Here is a 12,533-nt window from a genome sequence, read left to right on the forward strand (position 1 = left end):
CATTGAGTGTCTACTCGGTACGCTAAGCGCTTATATTGGGCGTTCCACGCCTGACGTCCCGCCAGACCAAGTCTGATGGTCGTATTGCCAGCGCAATTTTAATGCTGCGAACACTGCTTTGGAACGGTCTTGTGTAGGTATGTGCGTTTGTTAATCGTATCATTCGTGATAATCGTTGCCAGTTACCAGTGCCATGTCTTGACAGGTTGCCCTAAGACCGGATAAATGCCTGAGATAAATTTACATAGTTAATTACAAACATTGCAAATATTAGCTGCAAACAAGTATGGCTACTTTGATGCAAGTTTATTCCACGACATTGCACCATGTCTTTATTTTCCTTGAGCCACCGTCGTTGTGGCTATTGCTGCACTTAAACAAGACGCATTCATTGCTAGTCAATCGGCCGGCAAGGCCTGTGGCTGTGTATATTGACTGAATGCAGTTACGCTGACCGTCAAGTCGCTGTCACGGGCTGGCGCTCCTGAGGCTGACTCCGCTCCACTACACCTGTTCGGGATCAGCCCGCCCGCTGCTGGTGTCAGTCGGTGATGGATGCCGTGGTGCGCCGGCGGCGGGCGCGGTGACTGAGCGCGCGGCTCTCCCGCCGGGCGCCCAGTCGGCCAGGTACTGGAGCACATGTCTGTACACCAACCGGTCGGCGTCGATACCCCAGAGGAAGTCCAGGTGCTGCCACAGCGGCCAGGCCACCTGCTGGCTGGCCACCAGGTTCGGCAGCCGGCTGGCCAGCGAGGCCACGTCCTGAAACAGGCCTCGGTCAGTTCAGTGGCGCCGACAGAGGGCGCCGCTGGCAAGGCGGGCTGCCGACAAACGGATCGGAAAAGTACGCCTGGCAAATGTACGCCAGGTCCCAGGAAATGTACGTAGGACAAAAGTACTTATCGCCAATGTGCGTAAGGTATAAAGTACGCGCGGACAAGAGTAGGGTGAAGTCGTATAAGAGTACGCACTTAGTGGATTTCTTGCTCTCATTTGTTTAATATTTGAAAGAAAGAAATCGCAAATAGGGAATATTAAAGTTCATTGAATTAGCCATCAACCCATGGGGCAACGATCCTTTAGCGTAAATGGAAGTGGTCTAAAACTGACATTTTCTGAACCGCTGCAGTTGCGTACTCTTACCATATCGGGTGTGTAAGAGTACGCACGCCAGGCGGGTGGAGTACGCAAGCATATGAACACACACCTATGCAGTTTGTACTGTCCAAATGCTTAACTTCAAACTCAGAAGGCATTTAAGTTAATTCTAGTATCCAAAAAGAAAAACATAAAATAAATCTTTCAAGTCTATAAATCAGGAACTAATCATGTCGTGTGTTTCTTAAAAAAATGCACAATCAAAAGGGAGAATAACTCGTATTTGGAAGAATTTCGGGTACGCATCTGCATCACAGTGCTCCATTGATGATATACATACAAAACAAACGTCATTGAGCGATAGATTAATAATCTTATATTTCTGTATATTCGATTTAGTATATAATTCTGCGTACTCTTACCCTCCTGAACAGTGCGTCCTCTTACCGTACATGCAATTCGCGCACAAAACAACCCCGAAACGTTGTGCAAAACTTCGCAAACAGAATATTGCACTGCACAGTATTTCCCCAGATAACCTCACAAGTTTCCCACGACAATCACGGAAATGTACCTTATCTCAACTGACAAGTATCAAAATTATTGTACCATACCATAATAATATCATAACGCTCGAAAATAATATTTATCGCCTTAAACTCAACAGCGTCGCCGCTCAACGCCCACGTTCCGTTGGTGACAAGCACGCACTGGCGGCTTCATGTCACTTCATGAACTCGACAAACCCGCGTTGCTAAGCAACCGAAACAGCTGATGCGTACTCTTATCGCCCGCGTACTCTTACCCGCCCTTACCCTATCTATGGGTTAGGTTGGGTTCGTTTGGGTTGGGTTAGTTTAGGCTGGGTAGGTTAGGTTAGGAGTTGCATTTTTAGCGATACATTAGCAGGTATTTGGCGCCTACATACTTTTGAGTGCTTACTTCCGTGAATCGTCCGTGAGCAGTGCAGCGAGTGAATTGGGTATCGGGAATGGGAATTGGGTATCCCATTCTCACCACTCGCCCCGTTAGGGAGCAGAGTGGTGAGAATGGGAGCAGAGAGACTTCTATAGATGTTATTGTTTAGCTGGGACAGAGACATTCTAGCATAAAAATATTCAAAACACCAGTTTCGTTTATTAATTATGGGAGCTTTCGAAAGACGTTCGTCTTTCTTCGTCAGCCTGTCTCAAAAAGCACTTAAAACACACATAATACACCAGGTAAAGACAAGATCAAACACTTCTAATGACCAAAAATGTACAAAAAAAAAAACAGTAATGAATTTCTGTGCGAAAAGGCGCGACATCGTTTCACACATACCTCGTTCGGTAACTCGTCATTTTTTGACACAATCTTGTCTTTACCTGGTGTATTATGTGTGTTTTAAGTGCTTTTTAAAGGTAGTGTGCCACCTTTGAAAGATTTCCCATTTTATTTTTCCTAGGATAAGAAGCTTCTGTTTTTACCTAATATCGCAAAAAAAATCAAAAATGGGCCTGGAATAGTGCCTTTTTCGCTTAAAAGTTTATCGGTTTTTCGATATGTATAACAACTGTAGTGGGCTGACCTGCAAACAGGCGTCGGCAACAATCGCGAATGCGACGCACATGTGACAATAAGCAAAGGTCATTATAGAGTTACGACGTACGGGAATGAGTTATCAGCTGTCTAATCGTAGACAACACAATGTCGAGCCTTAGACTGTAAGCCTGTATTGGTTATGTTTCTTTTATTTGGCTGTCGAACATTATTTATGGTTTGAAATATGATTATATGTAAAATAATTGATATGAAAAGCCGTCTCTTAAGTTATGACCCAATATCACCACACGCAAGTGGCAGAAATGACAATGATCAGCTGACGCATTTTTCTTGGCCGAAGTCAGAGCGCGCGGCCCCACGCACCACCACCTCACCACAAAGTATGAGCAGAAGCCGCGCCCAAAGCCAGGGCCCCGGTAACGTGAGGTAGCCGAGTCAGGGCAGCGTGCGCCAGGCACGTAGCTAGGATTTGGCCAAGGGAGGGGCGGAGGAATCCCGGGGGCCTCCTTTCTACAGAGGGCCTCCTCCCTAAAGGGGCCTCCTTTCTACAGAGGGTCTCATGCCTACATAATTACATATACAATATAATGCAGACTTTTGTTCAGCTTTCATATGGCCAGCGCACTGGTATGTTTCTTTATTCTAACCGCTGCAGCGGTAAGAAACATACGCATATCACAAGTCTCCGAGTGGCATGGTAATTGGCAAAAAAAAAAAAACTCGGGCGCCGCCGGCGGCGGCGACGGCGGCCGGACCGCAGCAGGAGGGGAAGGATCTGCGAGGAATGGGTGGATACTGGATGACGGCCAGAGTAACACTTGGTGTATTATCATATATCGTTCAAGCGCTTAACCGTATTCCGGGCGGGCTCTGAAAGACTCTGAATCGGGCGGGGGCCTTTTTGGCCCTCGTCAGAACTCGAAAAGCACGAATCGTAGCGACAAACGGCAACGGCGTTTGATAGTTCGTTGAACGACTTACAACTTTTGTAAACAACTTTTTTGGGTCAGGTCAATATTGAGGTCGCCAGAGGTCATAACAAATAATATGGTTTATAACGACCTACATAGATAGGTCAACTTCAAAATCTGACCTAGGAAGGTCACGCTGGGTACCAATCGGCGCGTCATGACCAGGCGAACGGTTTGGTACACTTACAACTATTTAGCCCCATCATGTCGTGATTTATTGGCTAAAAACTGTTGATGACCTCACCTCACCTCAGATGATCCTTCCCGGTGCCACTGTCAGTAAATGCCACCTGGGTGCTTACAGATCAGCTAATCTGACGTAATTCAGAAAGAATTGGGTGATTTTGACTCGTTTACTCGAAGCAGGACACAGTTCATTATATTTTCCAATAGGCTTGTCACGATTCTGACCTGACTGACGTCTGCAAGATTGAAACTATACGGTTATCAATTCTTTCTGTGTGAATGATGCCACGTTTACTTGCTGTAAGTAAAACATGGTTTCGTTAGTAAATTTTCCTAGGTCCAGGTGGTTTGCTTCATTTACGCCGTAGATGAAACAAACAAATCGATGGATAGGTAAATATTAATTTCCCGGTCAAATAAATTACTATGAGTTGTGCGAAGCATGGCTATGGGAATATCACCACGGTCTGATAAATGGTTTGGGTAATTGCATGCATCGTAAAAATACCAACACAGCCACAGGTAACTATATATTACAGAAATGGGCTGCTGTGTTCATGCATTAACCCGCGCCCTGCCGGGGGGGGGGGGTGTTAAACACCCCCTGCAGTTTACCGTGAATATCTCAAAAACGGCGGCGCACCACACTTTATCCTACATCATTACGGAGCGAGCGAAGCGAGCGTAGTCTTTCCTTAGATTAAAGGGACCCTCCCACCTTAACATTAGATTTGAGTTGAGATAGCCAAAATGGGGTCCCTGGCTCACAATTACCGGTTTCGGCACTCACAACATCGAGAAATGCCTTAAATCGGAAATATTGAATTTCAAAATTGCAGCATTTTGATTCAGAGGGGCTAATGCTTAGGAATACCCCTCTGAATGTGTGACGTCAGCGCAGATATCTAACGATTTTTAAATGTTTGACTAAAACGTTTTGTAGCACGCGGTGGTATATGCTATTTGCGCGCAACATCTGCCGCAAACGCCGCACTTCTAAAATAAAGTCGCTAGAAACAGCGGAGATCCCAAAAAGTAAACAAAAGTAAAAGTCTAATATCTTGAAAACCGGTGAATATTTTTCGGTGAAATTTGGTAGATATTCGTTTTCGCTCTTTCTGAACCGAGCAACATCACTTTCATGCCAATTCATAAACTTTTTTGAAGGTGGGAGGGTCCCTTTAACGGAAATTTCTGAGTATGAGCGGCCGGCCGGCCGGCCGGCCGTGCGGACGCTTTTGCGAGGCTTATATCTCAGCAACCGCTTGACCGATTTACACGCGGTAATTTTTGTAGGGTAGCTTCATTCCTTCTACCAAGTATTGGACTATTCCCGATGCATGTGGGTGACCCCTTATGCTCGTGCCACGTGCAAAACGAAGAGGTGTCAGTTTTGTAATTGTTGCAATATCTCGGTAACTACTTGGCCGAGTGCGCTGAAAGTTGGCATGTAGGTAGGCACCCACTAGGCACTGCATATCCATGTGCCAGAGTTGGGGTGCTGCTGCACGTGCGCACGTGCAGGGGTCGTTTTCAGATCTCGAGAACGGCTCGACCGATTGCGCTCAAATTTGGTACACGGTTAGGGACCGGTTAGTAGGGTGCCGTACACAAGTCAGTTGGGACCCATTTTGCACGTGCGCACGTGCAGGGTGCCGCTTCCAGATCTCGAGAACGGCTGGGCCGATTGTGCCCAAATTTGGCACATCGCTAGAGACCGGCTAGTAGGGTGCCGTGCACAAGTCAGTTGGAGGTACCCCCTCGCAATTTCGCACGTGCAAGGCCCACCCTCTCGCTCGCTCCGTTAGTCGCCCCAAAAGGCGTTATACTGGTTTCTACATATGTTGTGAAAATTTCAGACCCTGGTCACTTAAAGTCAGGTCACCAGGTCAGGTCAAATGACCTCACTACATAAGTTTCAATGTCTGCCAAAGGTACACGGAGTGACCAAACGCTTTGAAACTTTCAGAGATGCAAATGCACAAGAGCGACAAAATGCAAAAAAAAATGTATGTCTTGGAATTTTGATATCGATGACATAAAGTCAGGTCAATTTTGCGACCTTAAATTGAAAGTCGCCTTTTTAGACGGAAGTCATTATAAGCACTCTAAAACACTGAATTACTATATCTTTGACACACTGAACATGAACATTGCACCCGTGACCCCTTTTTATAACCCGGAGGTCATCTCAGGTCACCAATGGTATCTGACTTTTCGCGAATAACTTTTGATAGAGGCATGCTAGAGCGATGAATACACCTTAGTTGTGTTTGGCTCGACGATACGGGTGGACTGATATGGAACTTAGCCCTTATCGGTCAGGTCATGACCTTGACCTGAGGCCAAATTTTCAAGTTGACCTTTCAAGGTCAATTGATAGTTAATTCCACACGTCTTGACGAGAGGAACACGATGCTGGTAAAGGGAAGTTCGTGCAAATTTTTAGACGAAAGTTATTGCCGAAAACTGGTTTCCGAAAATATCGGCTATTTTGGCAGTTTTTGCGGCCACTGCAGATAAGCCGTTGACGGCAAAATCGTTGACTGCACCCGGCATGATTTCTCTGAGCGCATTTATACAAATAATTTGTCTACATAGGATAGGGCCTTCTGTTTACAGAGGACCTCCTCCCCTGTCCCTTCCTACAGTGCAGTGGGCGGCGACGCGGTTGGGAGTCTATTCTGTGCAGTTTCCTGAGTTCTCAGTTGAGAACTCTCTATAGAGAGTAGCAGGGAACAGAAGCCGGAAGGTAATTTGCTTACAGTGGGCCTCCACTCTATGTACTTAATATACGACGCTGTCTTTGACTACCGGGGGCCTCCTGCCCACAGAGGGCCTCTTATCTACAGAGGGCTTCCTCTCTACAGATTGCCTCTTATCTACAGAGGGCCTCCTCTCTGCTGAGGGTGTCTTTCTCTCCAGAGGGCCTCCTTTACAGAGGGCATCCTCTCTACAGAGGGCCCCCTCTCTAGTCTCTACAGGGACCTCCTCTCTACAGAGGGCTTCCTATCTTTGTAGGGCCTCCTCTCTTCAGAGTCTCGTCTCTACACAGGACCTCCTCTGTACAGAGGACCTAATCTCTGCAAAGGGCCTCCTCTCTTCAGAGGGCCTTCACTCTACAGACGGCCTCCTACCTACAGAGGACCTCCTTTCTACTGAGGGAGTCCTCCTCTACAGAGGGCCTCCTCTCTTCAGACGATCTCCTCTCTACAGAGGGCCTCCTCTCTTCAGACGATCTCCTCTCTACAGAGGGCCTCCTCTCTTCAAAGGGCCTTCTGATTTCAGACGGTTTCCTCTTTACAGAGGGCCTGCTCTCTACAGAGGGCCTCCTTTTTTACAGAGGGCCTCTTTTTACAGAGGGCCTCTTTTTTGCCGAGGGCCTCCTTTTTGCCGAGGGCCTCCTCTCTACAGGGGGTCTCCTCTCTAAGGGGGCCTCCTCTCTACACAGGGCCTCCAACCCACAGAGGGCCTCCTCTCTACTGAGGAGTCAGAGGGGCCCTAGCGGTCAGACACAGACACTAGTGGTTATTCACAGGAGATGAGAAGGGCCCTAGCTGTCACTTGTCAGGCTGGTCAGAGGGCCCTGATTGTTCTGACGTCATTGTTTAGATTCCCGCGTGAATTTCGTTCGCCTCCGACGTGATTTTGGCCAACGTGGGCCGAAGGCCCACGTTGGATTCAGGCCGAAAGGATTCAGGCCAACGTGGGCCTTCGGCCCACGTTGGCCTGAATCCTTTCGGGGGGGGGGGGGCCTCCTGAAAACCCCAAGGGAGGGGCGGGCGCCCCCTCCGCCCCCCCCCCTTGGCTACGTCCCTGGCGTGCGCTGACCCAAGCCGGGGCCGCAGCTTTGGGCGCGGTCTACCGCATCCCCGCGGGCAGCCCCGGGCTATCACATGACACCGGGAGGACGCGCGGCCCCGGCTTGGGTCAGCGCACGCTGCCCCGACTCGGCTACCTCACGTTACCGGGGCCCTGGCTTTGGGCGCGGTCTACCGCACCACCTAACAGGCGTGTTCGAAACCGCAGGAGATGATGAACGGGTTTATCGAAACTTGATTGGATGAGCATATCGGTAATAGCGATTTCAGTGTGTGCATTTATTGTTCATAGTGGTGTGAAATGTGGTTGGGGCAGTGTTCTAAAATTGGATATTGGTTGGGTGTGCCGATGAAGAAAAAAAATCTTAGGATGAGAAAAAAGAAAGCAAATAACTGCAGTATTTTTGCAAAATGGTGTAATGCCAATTTTTATGCCAACTGATCAACAAGGATTTCATGTCAGGATCTTGACAGGGTGTGGAACAAAAGGATGTGGGTGCATCCATTGTCAGGTGACATGTGAATTGGCTGTTGGGAATACATGAAACTCTTTTCAGAGATGAAGTAAAGTCGGTCATTCATATTTTAGGGATGAAAATATTTTCCCCATTAGGTGTGATTTGCCACCAAAAGGTCTGAAAAATGGAACACTGGGTTGGGGTACGACCGACAACCCGTCGTGGCGAATTTCGCACTGGGGTACTCAAAATTTGAAGAATTTAAGACGTTTCCATGAGTTTTGAAGGTATGGATAAGTTCTAAAAATCTGGTTCTCCTTATCTGGGCCATTAACTCCATACGGTCCAGGAAAGCTGGCACACTACCTTTAAGACAGGCTGACGAAGAAAGACGAACAGCTTTCGAAAGCTCCCATAACTAATAAACGAAGCTGGTGTTTTGAATATTTTTATGCTAGAATAGAGAGACTTTATGACATTTTTTTTGCATGAACGGGGAAAGCCTGGTATGCTGATGGAACTAGGAATGCTAGGCATAGGCGGCGGAACGGGGAGGGCACCGGGGCACCGTGCCCCCCCCCCCCTTTGATTTTGACATTTTAACATAACGCTATGAGCGATGCATGGAAAGAATGGGACTAAAACTCGGCAGTGTCCCCTTTAATTGAAGGTGTTCCGCCGCTACTGATGCAAGATCGGAAAACCGGTGCAGTAACGACCTTTCATTACAAGTCATAATCGCCACGGAATTTGAGAATGCGCATCGCTCATGAATGCGCAACAAAATTAAAATACAACACAATTGTCTAAAATCTTTTGAAAATAGTCTTAAGACTCTAAAGAATAGTCTTAGTCTTAATAGTCTCCTTTGCCTTCATCGCTACTATTTACTAAATTACAATTAAATAGTTATGATCAAATGCACCGTTAACTAATTCAACTTTATACGATTTAATGACCAACACTATCCCTAACCGTTCGGGAGTTATCGTCAGAGGATGGGACGATAAACGTCCCCCAGGCCCGCAAAGGTTAAAGGTAGTGTGCCAGCTTTCCTGGACCGTATGGAGTTAATGGCCCAGATAAGGAGAACCGGATTTTTAGAACTTATCCATACCTTCAAAACTCATGGAAACGTCTTAAATTCTTCAAATTTTGAGTACCCCAGTGCGAAATTCGCCCCGACGGGTTGTCGGTCGTACCCCAACCACATTTCACACCACTATGAACAATAAATGCACACACTGAAATCGCTATTACCGATATGCTCATCCAATCAAGTTTCGATAAACCCGTTCATCATCATCTCCTGCGGTTTCGAACACGCCTGTTAGGTGGTGCGGTAGACCGCGCCCAAAGCCAGGGCCCCGGTAACGTGAGGTAGCCGAGTCGGGGCAGCGTGCGCTGACCCAAGCCGGGGCCGCGCGTTCTCCCGGTGTCATGTGATAGCCCGGGGCTGCCCGCGGGGATGCGGTAGACCGCGCCCAAAACTGCGGCCCCGGCTTGGGTCAGCGCACGCTGCCCCGACTCGGCTACCTCACGTTACCGGGGCCCTGGCTTTGGGCGCGGCTTCTGCTCATACTTTGTGGTGCGGTGGTGGTGCGTCGGGCCGCGCGCTCCGACTTCGGCCAAGAAAAATGCGTCAGCTGATCATTGTCATTTCTGCCACTTGCGTGTGGTGAAATGGGGTCATAACTTAACCCGCGCCCCGTAGGGCTACCGGCGGACCCTACCACCCGTAGGGGGGGGGCCGTTTCGGCCCCCCCCTAAGATCTCGGAAAGTTACCGGCCGATTTTCAAAATTCAAACGGCGTTTGATAGCCCTACCCGGGAACTACCTTGTGACCAAATTTCATTGACCTAGGTCAAACCGATGACGTCACAGGTCAGGTCAAAGGTCAGGTTTTCACCGTTCACAGGCAATTCAAGAAATGTGCTGTGAAATCGAGTAAATTGGTAATTTATTGAAAACCATCGATGGTATATTGTTCGTCAAACACATACTTTGCTATCTGAGGTCACTGATACCAGGTCAGGTCACAGCGAGGTCAGGTCACCGGGGGTCACAATATGAATGTGTCGTGTGATACATGTTTTATGGTCCATTTTACATGACAAATGCGATTATGTGGGTTAGGCAGCCTTTGGGGCCAGCCTAGGTCACGTTTTGGTGAAGGTCAGGTCAAGGTCAGGTCAAATTAGGTCAAATTTCAAAGTTGATATTTTTGCATAAAATGGGTATCCATTCGATGCAGCTCGTCACGGGGAGTCTAATGGTGGTCTTTGTTTTGCTCTACGAGTTCTAGAATTGCCAAAAATTGAGTTTGAAAATTTGACGTCATCATTTTTGAACAGTTTTTTTCGCTCTAACTTGGCCAAAAAACGAGGTATCGATCTGAAATTTAGTATGTAGATAGAAGACGGTAGGTACTATCACATATATTCCGGTTTTTTTCGAAACTCAAAAAACTTTTCGGATTTTTTGGCTAATATATCCAAAAAAATGCTTTTTTGATTTTTGGGGATCAAAACTCAAAAATTTCAAAAATCCGAGATAGCAGTTTTGTAGCCCTGTCAATTCTACACCTTTTATGTCTTGATCATTTTTCTGTATCTTCAAAGCTGTAGGCCTGACAGGTCTTCTCGCGAAGGTCTTTTTTCGGTCGAAAATGATAGAACATGACGTCACTCTGACGTCATTTGTGGCCAACCTATCACAGCCTCTGGAAAAATTTTTGGTCACAATGTGTAAAATTGATGCCCGGAGGGGTCCTGAAAGTTTGGTGGCGATATCTCCAGCCGTTTAGGAGATATCGACCAAAAAGGACAGGGGGGGCCGTTTCGGCCCCCCCCTACGGGGCGCGGGTTAAGAGACGGCTTTTTCTTATCAATTATTTTACATATAATCATATTTCAGCATTTTTACGTCTGGACAACGAGTTGCGGGGAAAAGTGCTGATTGTGTTGCAGTTTTAGGAGCCGGTGATTAGGCTGGATTTTTGGGTTACTTTTTCGTTCCGATTCATGTATTTCATAGTGTTTGGCTTTTGAATATTTTAGTTCTTTCAGATAAATATTACTTGCCTTACAACTTTTGTAAAAACGTTTCATTTTTTTTATAAGCCGACGTTCAGAGTCCTAAAAATACATCAGCACTACAATCATTGTAAACAAACAAATGGAGCACCACTTGGCTCTGTTCCAAGGCCATTTTTTAGTTTATCTGGTGGTTTTCTTGCTCTTGTGCGTCGTTTTGTTGGATGTTTTGAATCCCTTAAGATTGACTTATATCATATTTAAGAAGCATGTTGACTGAAAACAATCTGAAGTATTCAGGAGGCTGACAGAGGTCCTGACTACTGAGCAATATCAATATCAAGTTGAACAAGTCAAGAAATTTTGGTTGATAAACGCAAGTTGATCGGGCTCATATATCAGCAAGAAAAAGTAAAATTAAAAGAGCTTATTGTCCAAAAACAAGCTATAATATTGCAGACCTTGGAGTGATACTGAAGAGCACGCTGAGCAGGATCATGCCAGAAAATGTTGACTGATGAGCCGCGAGCGCATATTGATGTATTGGTATGAATATTGAATTATAACTTACAACAGCAAGATAAATTAGTGCTAACTATCAAGTTAAAATCTAGAATGAATGGACTTGGGCAGTTTTACTATGCTGATGCTATGCAGAAATGTGCATCAGGTACTCAGTGTCTGGCAAATGAAACATGCGATCATTCCATTGCTACTGGAGGAGAAAGCTTGGATCACTAAATCCACTTTATGTTGACTATGATGTTAATCATCATCTCTGTATTTCTTGAAAAAAGGATTGTAGTAAAATTGTCAATATGACAATCCATGCAACGATGTGATCATATTATGTGTTCATAGTCATTCGTTATAGTCATTATTGGTCCAATATACAATGGCAAAGCTCTCAGTCTCAGCGTTTCTTCCTGTGGATGGCCAGCAGTGACTCAGAGCTTAGAAGTATTAGTTTTCTTCACAGGGCTGGGATAAAAAGTACTGAGGGTAATCTTCCACCAAGGAACTCTACTTTGACATGGTATGAGATGTAGGCACAAGTAGTTAGGTGCTCAGTTCCTATAGTCAGTACTCAGTAGTTGTGTATGTTTAGTCGAGTTAGCTTAGATCAGATTGTTAGTTTTTTAGTTTGCCAAATGTCCATAAAAATGTGACCTGAGCAATGAGCATACCTGAACCTGACTAACCTGACAGCTGACCTAACCTCAATCATCACACATATTTGCAGCCTACCCAAGACCTGCATGGCAGTAGCACCCAGTTATAGGTAGGTACTCACCCTAACTCAATCTTACCTGCTAACCTTCAACTTGCCAAAAGTTAGCTCACATTGCCAAGCTGCGTCCAGGGAAACAGTCAACTGAGGAACTGGCTCATTGGGTGGCTGGTGTGAGTCTGTGCAT

The 12,533-nt window shown here is 46.4% G+C and overlaps 1 protein-coding gene across 1 annotated transcript in view; it reads right to left on the bottom strand.

The window, feature by feature from the left end:
• Positions 1–290: 290 nt before the first annotated feature.
• Positions 291–12,533, bottom strand: part of LOC122379521 (lipase 3-like) — a 32,210-nt gene continuing 19,967 nt past the window's right edge. Inside the window, exon 10 of the mRNA XM_043361797.1 lies at positions 291–762. Coding sequence (XP_043217732.1) covers positions 505–762 — 258 coding nt within the window. The 3' untranslated portion in view covers positions 291–504. The remainder of the gene's footprint in view (positions 763–12,533) is intronic.

Source organism: Amphibalanus amphitrite, unplaced genomic scaffold (assembly GCF_019059575.1).
Source record: "Amphibalanus amphitrite isolate SeventyFive unplaced genomic scaffold, NRLGWU_Aamphi_draft 000079F_arrow, whole genome shotgun sequence".
NCBI classification, from domain to species: domain Eukaryota; kingdom Metazoa; phylum Arthropoda; class Thecostraca; order Balanomorpha; family Balanidae; genus Amphibalanus; species Amphibalanus amphitrite.